This window comes from Bufo bufo, chromosome 1 (genome assembly GCF_905171765.1).
Source record: "Bufo bufo chromosome 1, aBufBuf1.1, whole genome shotgun sequence".
In the NCBI taxonomy this organism is placed as follows: Eukaryota; Metazoa; Chordata; class Amphibia; order Anura; family Bufonidae; genus Bufo; species Bufo bufo.
Window position 1 is genome coordinate 766,471,435 of NC_053389.1, and position 14,960 is coordinate 766,486,394.

Consider the following 14,960-nt stretch of genomic DNA (forward strand, 5'->3'; position numbering starts at 1 on the left):
TCCATTACAGCTCAGAAGGAAGTTCATGGATGAAACTGAGCATGTGCGGCCTAAGGCAAAGAAATAATAAAAAAACAAACAGCAGGTGGTGCTATACAGATAATTTTTTTTTAATAACTCAGTAGCTATACTAAATGTTTAATTGCATGCAGTTACAAAAGTGTCCTGATCCAGGTGCTGGTTTGAAAACTACAGAATATTTTTCATGGGATAACCCCTTTAAACGGACCCTATAGCAGACCAAAAAAAAAAATCAGACCCTGGTATACTGTACAAATTGCTCCTGGATCCTCTTCCCTTTGGACGCCACTTTCTGTAGATTCCCGACATTGACCAGGAAAGCCCTGCTGCCGCCTAGCCGCAGGATTTTGTGTGCCGGATGAGGCTCCCTTTACAGCATCTTAGCAACTGCTCAAAGGAAAAAAATAAGAACTCGGAGTGTGACCTCCTCTAAGCAACTGTTTGGATCTGCACCTCCCATGAGCTGATGCCCCAAGTGGTTTCACTCCGTGCACTGTAATACAGTTCCCATTAAAATTAATAGGCTGTCTGTGTAAGGGTACTTTCACACTTGCGTTAGAGAAATCCGGCAGGCACTTCCGTTGCCGGAACTGGTGCCGGATAGGGAAAAACGTGTGCAAACGAAAACCATTTGTTTCCGGATCCGTTTGACAAATGCATTGAAATACCGGATCCGTCTCTCCGGTGTCATCCGGAAAAACTGATCCGGTATTTATCATTTTCACATTTTTAAAGGTCTGCGCATGCGCAGACCGGAGGAATGGATCCGTCAATGCGGCACAAATACATTTCAATGGGAATTAAAGCCGGCAAGTGTTCTGGAATTTTGGCCGGAGAAAATACAGCAGCATGCTGCGGTATATTCTCCAGCCAAATACCATAAAAGTGATTGAACCTACATTGTAGGTTTTTGTAAGTTTTTATGTTGTCCACATCTTAGAAGAATGTAACATGTATATGAGAACAGTGGAGGTGCATGAAGACAAATATCTGGACACCTTGATCTCCTTTTTGGTTTACAGTCTTTCTGCTTTACTACACTGCTCAAAAAAATAAAGGGAACACTGAAACAACACAATGTAACTCCAAGTCAATCACACTTCTGTGAAATCAAACTGTCCACTTAGGAAGCAACACTGAGTGACAATCAATTTCACATGCTGTTGTGCAAATGGGATAGACAACAGGTGGAAATTATAGGCAATTAGCAAGACACCCCCAATAAAGGAGTGGTTCTGCAGGTGGTGACAACAGACCACTTCTCAGTTCCTATGCTTCCTGGCTGATGTCCAGGATGGCACATCAATGCGAGCTGTGGCAAGAAGGTTTGCTGTGTCTGTCAGCGTAGTGTCCAGAGCATGGAGGCGCTACCAGGAGACAGGACAGTACATCAGGAGACGTGGAGGAGGCCAACAACCCAGCAGCAGGACTGCTACCTCCGCCTTTGTGCAAGGAGGAACAGGAGGAGCACTGCCAGAGCCCTGCAAAATGACCTCCAGCAGGCCACAAATGTGCATGTGTCTGCTCAAACGGTCAGAAACAGACTCCATGAGGGTGATATGAGGGCCCGATGTCCACAGGTGGGGGTTGTGCTTACAGCCCAACACCGTGCAGGATGTTTGGCATTTGCCAGAGAACACCAAGATTGGCAAATTCGCCACTGGCCCTGTGCTCTTCACAGATGAAAGCAGGTTCACACTGAGCACATGTGACAGACGTGACAGAGTCTGGAGACGCCGTGGAGAACGTTCTGCTGCCTGCAACATCCTCCAGCATGACCGGTTTGGCATTGGGTCAGTAATGGTGTGGGGTGGCATTTCTTTGGAGGGCCGCACAGCCCTCCATGTGCTCGCCAGAGGTAGCCTGACTGCAATTAGGTACCGAGATGAGATCCTCAGACCCCTTGTGAGACCATAGGCTGGTGCGGTTGGCCCTGGGTTCCTCCTAATGCAAGACAATGCTAGACCTCATGTGGCTGGAGTGTGTCAGCAGTTCCTGCAGGACAAAGGCATTGATGCTATGGACTGGCCCGCCCGTTCCCCAGACCTGAATCCAATTGAGCACATCTGGGACATCATGTCTCGCTCTATCCACTAACATCATGTTGCACCACAGACTGTCCAGGAGTTGGCAGATGCTTTAGTCCAGGTCTGGGAGGAGATCCCTCAGGAGACCGTCCGCCACCTCATCAGGAGCATGCACAGGCGTTGTAGGGAGGTCATAGAGGCACGTGGAGGCCACACACACTACTGAGCCTTATTTTGACTTGTTTTAAGGACATTACATCAAAGTTGGATCAGCCTGTAGTGTGTTTTTCCACTTTAATTTTGAGTGTGACTCCAAATCCAGACCTCCATGGGTTGAAAAATGTGATTTCCATTTTTAGATTTTTGTGTGATTTTGTTGTCAGCACATTCAACTATGTAAAGAACAAAGTATTTCAGAAGAATATTTTATTAACTCAGATCTCTAGGATGTGTTATTTTTGTGTTCCTTTTATTTTTTTGAGCAGTGTAGTTTCATAACATATTTTCTCAGAAACTACCACCTTGTAGCTGTAGACCTAAATCGGTGAAGATGATCAAGATGGAGGTTAAAGGTTAGGGATCAGGGCCATAACCAGTTGGCCACATGAGGCCTAGCGATTTCTCATGGTAGCCCTGCACCTACCTGTAAGCTTTGAGGGTCGTGTCCGCATACATGACTACAGGGAAGACTCCTTAGGGTATTGAGGACAGCATCTGCTCCACAACTCTCAGAACCAACTGGTGGGATTTGGCGCACCTCCAGTAATTAGTAGATGTGAACTATTCGGCAAATCTTTTTAACGTGCAGAATATGGTAATATTTTAAGAGGATTGAATTTATATGATGACGTTTGGTAAGCACATTACTCTGCAACGTGCCTATATTTCTATATGCCGGAGAACATAATGATTGGCTTCCTATAATAGTGAATAGAACTTGGACCATGTGTTGCAGTTGGCAATTTCCTTGATCCCTCTTTTCAAGCACATGATCATATATACATGTCCATACTTGAAGACTATAGAAAACGCATGTAGTGCCCAAAACATAGGATTATCATACGATTAAATATTTGGCAGTGATATCTCATACAGATGGTTGTCGGTCTGTGAGTGTTAATCCATGGGAAGGATTACTCGGTACGGAGCCAAACGGAGGTTACCGGCTCTTCTGTGTGGGAGAGATTTGATCACAAGGGCACTCACCTTATGAGAACCATAGAAGTTTGCTATTTTTAGAAGCAATAACTGACCATGAATGGGAAGATGATCATTGCTGCCATATTGTCTCCTGGAATCTGCTAACTTCCATGTCGTCCACATTTCTGAGAGCCGAGGACATGGTGACATCTAGTGCAAACCTCCTCCATGCAAACCGAAATAAAAACTGTAGCATGACATGCACACCACCCACCATCCTTGGACAAACCATCACTCCCAGCACCAAAGCTAAAAGCCTCGGAGTCATCTTTGACTCAGACATGACAATGGATGCACAAATAGGATCAGTAGTCAGCGGATCCCACGATCCCCTTCATCCCTGATGAAGACGCAGCAGCAGTAGTTGGAACAACCATCAATTCCCGACTTGACTACGCAAATTCCCTCTATCTAGGACTTCCCAAATACCCAATTTCACGTCTACAAGTTGTCCAGAACAAAGCCGCCAGACTGATAACAAAGAAAAAAAAAAATATGGGAATCTATCACCCCGTCCCTGAGGACCCTCCATTGGCTACCCGTGAAGGATCGGATCACATTCAAGACCCTCTGCCTCACACACAAATGTACACAAGGGAAAGCACCCCAATACCTCTGTGACAAAATAAAACACTACACCCCAGGTCGTCCCCTCCGGTCAGCTAACCAGAATCTTCTCCATATCCCCAAGACCTGCTACAAATCAAAAGGCGAACGAAGGTTCGCAGTCCTAGGACCCCGGCTATGGAACATTCTACCCGCGGAGATCCGCTCAGAAGAAAACCATCTGGCCTTCAGGAAGAAGCTCAAGACCCACCTCTTCTGAAGGCACAGGTGGCAAACGGCTGCAAAAAAAAAAAGCGCCTTGAGGCGATTTAGTTGGCAATTGTAGCGCTATACAAGTTATTCATTCATTCAAGGGTAAAAGCATGCATCTTTTTGGGGGGTTGTGTTATTAAGGTCTGCCTTTTACCCAAGAAATAGTGCCTTTCTTGTTCGTGGGTGAAGTATTGTAGATGTGAATATGTGAATAGAACTGAGCGGAGATGAAAAGTAAGGAATCAAGCATTTTTATTTCTGTTATTGCCCAGGATAAATGATTTTATTCTTTAAGGGCTCATGTTGAATGGGTCTGGATCTGTCCCGGAGCCTGCACGAATGTTCAAATTGCGGTGCCCAATGCACGGAAAGGAACACATACGTTTATGTGCATGAACCCTAACCCTTAGGCCCCTTTCACACAAACGATACGGATTGTCTCCGGATGCGTTCAGTGAAACTTGCACCATTTTGCAAGCAAGTTCAGTCAGTTTTGTCTGTGATTGCGTTCAGTTTTTTTCTGCACGGGTACAATGCGTTTTTTATGCGCGTGATAAAAAAACTGAAGATTTACAAACAGCATCTCCTAGCAACCATCAGTGAAAAACACATTGTACCCGGAATTGCTTCCGGATGCAATGCGTTTTTCACTGAAGCCCCATTCACTTCTATGGGGCCAGGGCTGCATGAAAAATGCAGAATATAGAACATGCTGCGATTTGTATGCAATGCAGAACTGATGCATGAAAAAAATATGTACACAGACCCATTGAAATGAATGGGTCCGGATTCAGTGCGGGTGCTATGCGTTCATGTCACACATTGCACCCGCGTGGGAAACTCTCTTGTGTGAAAGAGGCCTTAGAGGCTCTTACGATTTTCCATTTTCGTTTTTCACTCACCACCTTCCTAGAGCCTTAACTTTTTATTTTTCAGTTCACATAGCCTTGTTGACAAGTTGAACTTTCTAATGGCACTATTTGATATTGCATATGATGTAGTGAGCTGCTGGAAAAAAAATCCAAAGGGAGTGGAATTGGAAAAAAAACAAACAAAACAAAAACGCAATTCTGCCATAGTTTTAGTTTTTTAAATTTTACGACTTAGGTCTCTTTCACACTTGCGTTGTCTGGATCCGGCGTGTACTCCACTTGCCGGAATTACACGCCGGATCCAGAAAAACGCAAGTGTACTGAAAGCATTTGAAGACGGAGAAGGCTTCAAAATGCTTTCAGTGTTACTATGGCAGCCAGGACGCTATTAAAGTCCTGGTTGCCATAGTAGGAGCGGTATACTTACAGTCCGTGCGGCTCCCGGGGCGCTCCAGAATGACGTCAGAGCGCCCCATGCGCATGGATGACGTGATCCATGTGATCACGTGATCCATGCGCTTGGGGCGCCCTGACGTCACTCTGGAGCCGCACAGACGGTAAGTATACTGCTCCCCCGCTCCCCACTACACTTTACCATGGCTTCCAGGACTTTAACGTCCCGGCAGCCATGGTAACCATTCAGAAAAAGCTAAACGTCGGGTCCGGCAATGCGCCGAAACGACATTTAGCTTAAGGCCGGATCCGGATCAATGTCTTTCAATGGGCATTAATTCCGGATCCGGCCTTGCGGCAAGTCTTCAGGATTTGTGGCGGAGCAAAAAGCGCAGCATGCTGCGGTATTTTCTCCGGCCAAAAAACGTTCCGTTCCGGAACTGAAGACATCCTGATGCATCCTGAACGGATTTCACTCCATTCAGAATGCATTAGGATAAAACTGATCAGGATTCTTCCGGCATAGAGCCCCGACGACGGAACTCTATGCCGGAAGAAAAGAACGCAGGTGTGAAAGAGCCCTTATGTGGTAAAATTGACCTGTTACCATCATTCTACAGGTCAGTAAGATTACAGTGATACCACACTTGCATGTTTTTTTTTTGCATTTTAACACTGACAAAAAAATTAATTCCTTATAAAAAAAAAATTTGGAATTTCATTAGCATATTCTGATCACTATAAAAAAAATTGTCGTTATGTGTACACAGCTGTATAAGGCCTCCTTGTGCACTCAGTATTTTGCGGAAGGGAATAGCTGGCCCCTAATAGAACAGTCCTATCCTTGTCCGTAATGTGGACAATAATAGGACATATTTTTTTGCAGAGTGGACATACGAAAACAGAATGCACACGGAGTAACTTCCAGTTTTTTTGTTTTTTTGCAGACCCATTCAAATGAATGGTTCCGCATACGGTCCGCAAAACAAACGGAACGGACATGGAAAGAAAATACGTTTGTGTGCATGAGGCCTTAGAGCAGGCATTCTCAACCTGCGGCCCTCCAGCTGTTGTAAAACTACCACAATGCCCTGCTGTAGGCTGATACCTGTAGGCTGTTCGGGCATGCTGGGAGTTGTAGTTTTGCAACAGCTGGAGAGCTGCAGTTTGAGGATGCCTACCTTAGGATCCTTTTAAAAATATCCCATTTTGTGGCTGCATTTTTAATCCCGAGGAATAAAAAAAAACGATTTAATCCATATGCAAATTAACCTGAGATGAGTCCTGTCCCTGAGATGAGTCCAGCGTGAAGGAGCCCAGCACCGCCCCGCATGCTCGGAATCTCCTCCTTGCTCCCCGAAGTCAGAAAGCTAAAGCGCCGTAATCTCGCGATGCGTGAGCTAGCGCTTGCACAGTTCGTTCCTTGAGGCCGATGCCAGCACAGGGAAGGAACACTATGACGACACTGCACATGCGCTAGCTTGAGCATCGCGAGATAACGGCGCTCTAGCTTTCTGACTTCAGGGAGCAAGGAGGAGATTCTGAGGATGCGGGGCGGTGCTGGGCTCCTTCACGCTGGACTCATCTCAGGTTAATTTGCATATGGATCAAATCTTTTTTTTTTTTTTTACACAATAAAAGCACACAGAGCTATGGGGACTGGGTATTGCGGATGTGCTAGCGACCATCTATCAACCCGTGTCCTCAGCTCTATACCCAAAATCCCGGTGACAGGTTCCCTTTAATAACAAGCGATCAAAAAGCGTCATTTACTCCAAAATGATACCAATGAAAAATACAAGTCGTCCTGCAAAAAGCAATCCCTCACACAACTACAGCAGCGATGCAAAAATATTTTTTTCCCTTTTAAAAAAGGGGGTTTTATTGCAAAAAAGTAGTAAAACGTAAAAAAAAAAAAAAATAATAATAATATATATATGCATTTGGTATCACTGTAATCCAGAGGTGCACAACCTGCGGCCCGGGGGCCACATGCGGCCCTTGATACCATTCTGTGGCTGCTCACATGTATTTTTCATGTATTTCTCCCATTAGATGGGAGTCCTGGAAGTGTAACCAGACATTAATGGTATATAATGTGTGTTCAATATGCCATAAGTACAATATTTCAGTTGTTAATACACATTTAAATTTTAATTTCGGCCCTCGTCATTGGTTAAGTCTGGCAATGTGGCCCCCAACCAAGAAACGTTGTGCACCCCTGCTGTAATCGGACTGACCCAGAGAAGATATTATGTTATTTATACCGGAAAATAAACGCTGTAAAATTTATAACGTAAAAACGCAGGGGCAGTATTGCTGTTTTTCCCCCATCTCCCTCCCAGAGTTAATAAAAGTTAATCAGAAAGTTATGAGCACCCCAAAATGGCGCCATTGAAAACTACAACTTTTCCAGTAAAAAACAAGCCCTCATACAGCTAAATAGACTGAAAAAATAAAAAAAAGTTATAGCTCTTGTAACACAACGATGAAAAAAGGAAAAAAACAAAAAAACAAAACCCAAAACAGCCATCCTCACAATCGTAGCCGTAATTTGGTCTACAAACCATGGATCCACAATGCACTTTCTGCATTTTTCTCAGCGCCATCACTCAAAATTTCTATTCTTGTCCACAATGTGGCCCAGAATAAGACATGTTCTATAATTATAAGAACAGACATATGGATGCAGACAGCACACGGATAACATCAGTGATTTTTTTTTTTTTTGCGGACCCATAGCATTGAATGGGTCCATGTGTGATCTGCAAATAAAGTCTGAATGAGACATGGATACAAAATATGGGCTTCTGCATGAGGCCTTATACTGTGATATTAAATAACTTCCTATCTGGGTGACCACCATTTGTTTACATATAACTACATGCATAGAAATGGTCACAGAAAGATACACTATAGGCTCTATGATTTTATAGTGTAACAGTCACCAAAATAAAAAATAATAGATGTTTCTATCAGTCTATGGACAAGGTGGGGTAATGTCAAAGAGTCTCTGTACTTTCACACAATTTTATTTCATTGGGATAGCCCCCCTGCTTCTGAGTGAAATGAATCTAGCTGTGCAACTGAAACAAGGAATAATATGGCTGAAAAGACTTTAGGGAAGCCTAAAACAAAAAAAACAAAGAAAAAAAACAAAACAAAGAAAACCTCTGTTCCTTCACAGTTATGATTGTAAAAAGCTCAGCTTTAAAGGGAGCCTGTCACCTCCATATGGCCATATACAGTGCTTACATGGCTCTGTAGCACACCTATACAGGATTGTAACTGTACCTTTGTTCTTTTCTTTAGACTTGCACCAGCAGGAAAAACTAAGTTTAATTCATATGCAAATGAGCACTCGCAAGGGCCCAGGGGCGGCGTTCAGTGTGTAGGTGCCCAGGGGCGGCGTTCAGTGTGTAAGTGCCCAGGGGCGGCGTTCAGTGTGTAAGTGCTTAGGGGCGGCGTTCAGTGTGTAAGTGCCCAGGGGCGGCGTTCAGTGTGTAAGTGCCCAGGGGCGGCGTTCAGTGTGTAGGTGCCCAGGGGGGGTGTTCAGTGTGTAAGTGCCCAGGGGCGGCGTTCAGTGTGTAGGTGCCCAGGAGCGGCGTTCAGTGTGTAAGTGCCCAGGGGCGGCGTTCAGTGTGTAAGTGCCCAGGGGCGGCGTTCAGTGTGTAAGTGCCCAGGGGCGGCGTTCAGTGTGTAAGTGTCCAGGGGCGGCGTTCAGTGTGTAGGTGCCCAGGCTGCTCTGCCTTCTTTTCACTTTACTCCTCCCCAGCCTCTGCCTTTGCCCGCCCTCCAGGTCTCTTGCCTCATCGATAGGTCCGGACTTGGTGGGCGGGCAAAGGCAGAGGCTGGGGAGGAGTAAAGTGAAAAGAAGGCAGAGCAGCCTGGGCACCTACACACTGAACGCCGCCCCTGGGCACTTGCGAGTGCTCATTTGCATATGAATTAAACTTCGTTGGTGCAAGTCTAAAGAAAAGAACAAAGGTAGCGTTACAATCCTGTATAGGTGTGCTACAGAGCCATGTAAGCACTGTATATGGCCATATGGAGGTGACAGGCTCCCTTTAAGCTGTTAGATGATCTGAACTGTATTTTTCTTGTGTATGACCACTTTGAAAGCATATTCACCTTATATCCCTCATGCCATGTCTTTGTTCTGGTTCTAGTCCATCCTTTACACCAGGGGTGCACAACCTGCGGCCCGGGGGCCACATGTGGCCCTTGATACCATTCTGTGCGGCCCCCAACCATCTGGTAACAGACATGTATGCCTATGTCTTGTGGCTGCTTACATGTATTTCTGCCATTAGATGGGAGTCCTTGAAGTGTAACTAGACATTAATGGTATATAACAGGGCTGGCCAACCTGTGGCTCTCCAGCTGTTGTAAAACTACAACTCCCACCATGATTTGCTGTAGGCTGATAACTGTAGGCAGTATGGGCATGCTGGGAGTTGTAGTTTTGCAACAGCTGGAGAGCCTCAGGTTGGCCATCCCTGGTATATAATGTGTGTTCAATATGCCATAAATACAATATTTCAGTTGTTAATACACCTTTAAATTTTAATTTCGGCCCTCGTCATTGGTTCATTCTGGCAATGTGGCCCCCAACCAGGAAACGTTGTGCACCCCTGCTTTACACAGTCCATTGTGTTGGTCTCTTATTCAGGTGACCAGCGATGTCTTCATCCACTCTCTCAGGATATTAACACAGACTTTTTTTTTTCCCTTTTGGGTTTATATATTCTTTATTAAATTAGTACAACAAATCACAGAGACGTTATATTAGAAGTCATTACAATCACTCTATGCAGGAGAATTCATACAATGGCTGAATAGCACATAAAGGGAATGGATTGTACTCCGTGCTCTTTAGTAAAAACTGTAAAATATACATTTATAAGAAGCAGACGGAGCTTAGCTATAGACAAACCTTGTGGACCACACAACCCCAGAATTCAACTGTGAGACAAGACAGAACCATAGCAGAGACTACAATTCCTTACATTCGAGGTGGAGATCACTAATCAAGAAAGGTGCAGGTGAAGCCCATAAGCAAACTGACTCTGAGGTGGCTATATATATATTTTCATATCATTATATCAGCACTGTTCCCATTAGGCTCCATTCACACGTCCGCAAATGGGTCCGCATACATTCCGCAATTTTGCGGAACGGGTGCGGACCCATTCATTTTCTATGGGGATGGAATGGATGCGGACATTCGGGTCCGCAGCTCCGCAAAAGATAGAACATGTCCTATTCTTGTCCGCAGCTTGCGGACAAGAATAGGCATTTCTATAGGGGTGCCGGGCGGGTGTGTTGCGGATCCGCAACACACCACGGACGTGTGAATGGAGCCTTATTATGTATACCTGCCCATCACTAAGGCTACAGACCATACTTGAGAAAAGTCAATATGTAATTATTAAAGCAGAGCTTCTAACGCCAAGAACAGCACCACTCTTTTACAAAGGTCATGTGTAGTATTACATCTGAGCCTTACTCGCTTGAATGGGATCGCCTACCACTGGCAGAAGAGTAGTACAATCTGCAGCAAGTGTGACCGTCCATGGGTGACCTTGGTGTCAGGATCACAATTCTTTATAAGCAGTTATATAGTTCATATCTGTGCCTGTCCAAGTTGGTTGCACCCAACTAAAATTGGAGAAGCTTTATTTAAAGGGGTTATCCCATCAGTAATTGAAAAATTAAACATCAGATATAATTTATTACATGGCAATCTCTTTCTAACAAAGGTAGAACCAGCCCTGTACCTGACATGGATCCAGAGATCTGCTCATTTATTGCTGCTGACCGTTTAGGGGGCATGCACTTTCTCAGGGGGCATGTCCATTCTGCTGCAGCTGGTGACCGTTGAAGGATGGCGCTGAGCATGTGTGTCAAGCTCAGTGAGCAGGACAGAGAATATAGAAAAAGAACAAACAGCAGGTGGCGCTATACAGACACATTTTATTGAATAACTCAGTAGCTATACTAGATGTTTAATTACATGCAATTACAAAAGTGTTCAGATCCAGGTGCTGGTTTGAAAAATGTAAAATATTTTTTGTGGGACAACTGCAGACAAAATGATCTCCTGATATTATAGGGGGTTCACGTCAAAGGGGCCTGTGCTTAGAACGTTATGGACAATGCCAAATGAGGTTTCCTATGGTAGGCAATGATGGTATATATGGATTAGATATGCCATTCATGTCTGCATGGTGGGGGCCAACTGCTGGGACTTTCCAGAGACCCCCAACAGAACGTGGCACCTGGGGGTGAAGAGGGGAAGCTGAATGTTTGACCTTGTGATACAAGAACAGGAGCCACTTATACTGGCTGTTACTGGGGAGTCCTGACCGTGCCCTCCTAAATTTCCTTATGCCCAGGGGAGAGGTATCAAACCCACCTGATGATACATTGGTGCCTCTGCCCCATTATTCTAGGCACCGGTGGTGGTTCTAGTGGTCAGTAATGACATAATTGTGCCATCAGTCCTTATGGTTATAGATCTTTATCTTTTCTATGTCACTTGTGGTCTTCATATGCAATAACTGGATGTATGATGAAGAACCCAGGCCCAGTATGGAAAAGATGTGTGGACCTTTTGGAAAATTACAGATTCTTCATGAAAGTCTCGGAGATACAGCTGCTACCAGAGCAGCTGGATATGGAGAACACCCATCATCTGTAGTCAAGACTTCCTTGACAAAGATCAGGTTGAGATTACACACACCGTGGGGAGATATTTTTTTTTTTTTATCATAACTGGTGGCTATGGGCCATCTACTTCACACCTCCCTTGGGAGGAGTGACTGAAAATTAGCGTAGGATATCAGCTGGCATTTTCACATGAGGAGAATACTGTTAAACACATACATGTATATAGTTTATATTAAAAGGCACATATATATATATATATATATATTTCCATTTGCAATATTAAAAAAGAAAAACAACACAAAGCACCACCGGTAGACGTACTGACATGGGCGGACGTGCACAAACCCTGGACTCTTCATCCAGTTTCACACAAGTCCTTCCTGCTAAACAGTCAAGAGATCCTACACCGAATGGTGGAAACTAAATAAATCCCCTGCATCAAACTCTCTGGGGGTGGTAGAAGATCCACCAGCCTCCTTCCCCAAAATTCAATTCCTCAAAGCTTTATTGATAGAAAGCAGATTGCTGCAGACATAGCGATAAGGAACCATCCTCATTAATAAGGGATTGTTACTACAAACCGTGAGGGCTGTTCCATCTGTATCACCACAAAAAAATTAAAATAAATTCTATACACTAGTTCTGGCCCCTTAGTAAATGACCTGTATCAACAAATGAAATAAAGTTTTTTTTGTTGCTATTACACAGTTTGACCAGCCGTTTTGTGCACATGTAGTTACAGGATAGAAATAATTACATACAAATACGACACTATAGACTATATATTACTCAGCTTTCCCAGATCTGAAGCACAGGCCATGAAATGTCTGGAGGGTGGACCCAGGAGGCGAGGGTATGCAGACAGGCAGAATAGCAGGTTGTGTAAGGCACACTATCACAATATAAATATCCTTCAGAAACCTTTTTTCCCCCCTCTGGTTACAAAAATATATATCATCGAAACTGGGTTAACCATTTGATAGAAACACAACTAAGAAGGATCATTTTTCCAGGGCCCTGAGAGTAAGGAAACCTTGTGCGCTGGTAAAACCGGGTTTAATAAGGTAGTGAGTGGACCCCACTGACATAAAGAAGGGGTACGCATGCCCCTCCATGGTGAGAGGACACTGGCAGAGCGGAGAATGTCCCCATGGTCGGTGCCCTCAGAGGTTGGCATCGCCGAAGTGTGACTTATGGAATGTTACGAATGAGGGTGAAGATCTGAACCAAAGGGGCTTGAAATTAAATAGAAGATGGAGGAGGCATTCACTCATTCTTAGGGAGCTGCTGGTCCAGAGACTTCAGGCCATCCAGGAACATGGTGGGTGTTAATATGTGAGTGGAGCCTGGGACACAGAACAAGTCAAAGATTAATTCAGACAGGGAAACAGAATGTGAACGGAAGATACTGTTGTGTAAGATTAAAAAAAAATGGCGTTTGCTACCTCCAGAAATAGCACCACTATTATCCACAGGCTGTGCCTGGTACTGCAGCTCAGCCCTATTGAAGTAAATGCTGCAGTACCAGCCTGTGGCCAAGCAGGGAAAAACAAAGTAGACCATCATCTTACACAACCTCTTTAAAGTGGCGCTCTAATTTGGAAGTACATAGGCTGTCATACACTATGGTCAATTAAAATTCCACTTGAAGCAGTATTTTGGCTGTTAAAAGTTATCACCTATCCTATAGGGGATACCTATTAAATTGGTGGTGGTCCTACCTCTGGGACCCCCACAGATCACATGAATGGGTACCCATACCCCTCGAAATGCACAATGCTGCTCCATTCATTTCTACCATTTTCAGAACTCCCATAGAGATGAAAGGAGCAGCGTTTGCATGCCCGACCTGCTGCTCCATTCATTTTGGGGGATACAAGGTACCCATTCTCGTGATAGGTGGAGTCCCAATGGTAGGACCCCCACTGGTCTAATAGTTATCCCCTAACCTGTAGATAGGGGATAACTTAACGGGAATACCCCTGAGATTTTCAAATGTCTGGCTTAGAGTAGGCAACGGTATAAAAGAAATTGCCTATTCTCACCCATTCAATCCCCCGTTGCCACACCATTCAATCCCCCGTTGCCACACCAGCAATTATGTCGCCTACATCATGCGAATGTTGCAGCCAATCACTGGTCTCAGCACTGCACACACGACCACTGAGGCCAGCAACTGGCTGCAGCAGGCATATGAATGATGAAGATGACATCATGACTGACTGGGGCCAGAGCGGCAGAAGATTGAATGAGTGAGTTTAAGTTATTTATTTTATACCATTGCCTATCCTTAGCCCGGACAACCCCTTTAGAGTAAATAACATGCCGGAAGATGACGCAATTCCCAAATAAATTATCCCAGGTACCTCTAAAGCTGGACCTAACCGGAAGCAAAACCTACCAATCAGAACTTCCCATTTCGAGTCCGTGGCTTTGGTCAGGTCATAGGCGCATCTCATTTCAGACATGGAAACTCCTCCCAGGACATAGACAATAAGTCGGGGTCCTGATCTGTATTCTGCCGCGCTGCGCGTTTTATGCCAGTGACCGAACCGCGCACTGCAAAACAGAAAGAAAAAAGTATAAAAAGGGAAAGCCAACATTCAGAACCAAACACTACATTCAGACCCTGCGTAGACTGACATTCCTCACCTCACCACCGTCTGAGAGCTGCTCACTTGGTTGCAGGGCTCTGACACAAAAGGCCACTGTTTCTTGTCCAGCTTGTCTTCAATGGCATCCTACAGAAGAGCCACACAGACATTTATAAACTGCCAAGCAAATGCAGCAAAAGTAAAAAAGGAAGATCTCAGCAACCTGGGGGTTAAATATCGATGATCACTGGCCAGCCCAATGAATGGGACTCTACTGCGGCATGGCCATTTCCAACATAAATTTTTTATTTAATCTCTGATGATGCATTTCTTACATCTACATCTTTATAGGGTCAGAAATA

At 44.7% G+C, this 14,960-nt stretch overlaps 1 protein-coding gene across 1 annotated transcript in view; it reads right to left on the reverse strand.

Annotated features, from left to right (window-relative positions):
• Positions 1-12,689: 12,689 nt before the first annotated feature.
• The window catches only part of STXBP2 (syntaxin binding protein 2), a 49,956-nt gene continuing 47,685 nt past the window's right edge, over positions 12,690-14,960 (reverse strand). The window contains exons 17-19 of the mRNA XM_040414735.1: positions 14,657-14,745; positions 14,406-14,563; positions 12,690-13,350 (exon numbers count right to left, since the gene is read on the reverse strand). Of these exons, the coding sequence (XP_040270669.1) occupies positions 13,271-13,350; positions 14,406-14,563; positions 14,657-14,745 (327 nt within the window). The 3' untranslated portion in view covers positions 12,690-13,270. The remainder of the gene's footprint in view (positions 13,351-14,405; positions 14,564-14,656; positions 14,746-14,960) is intronic.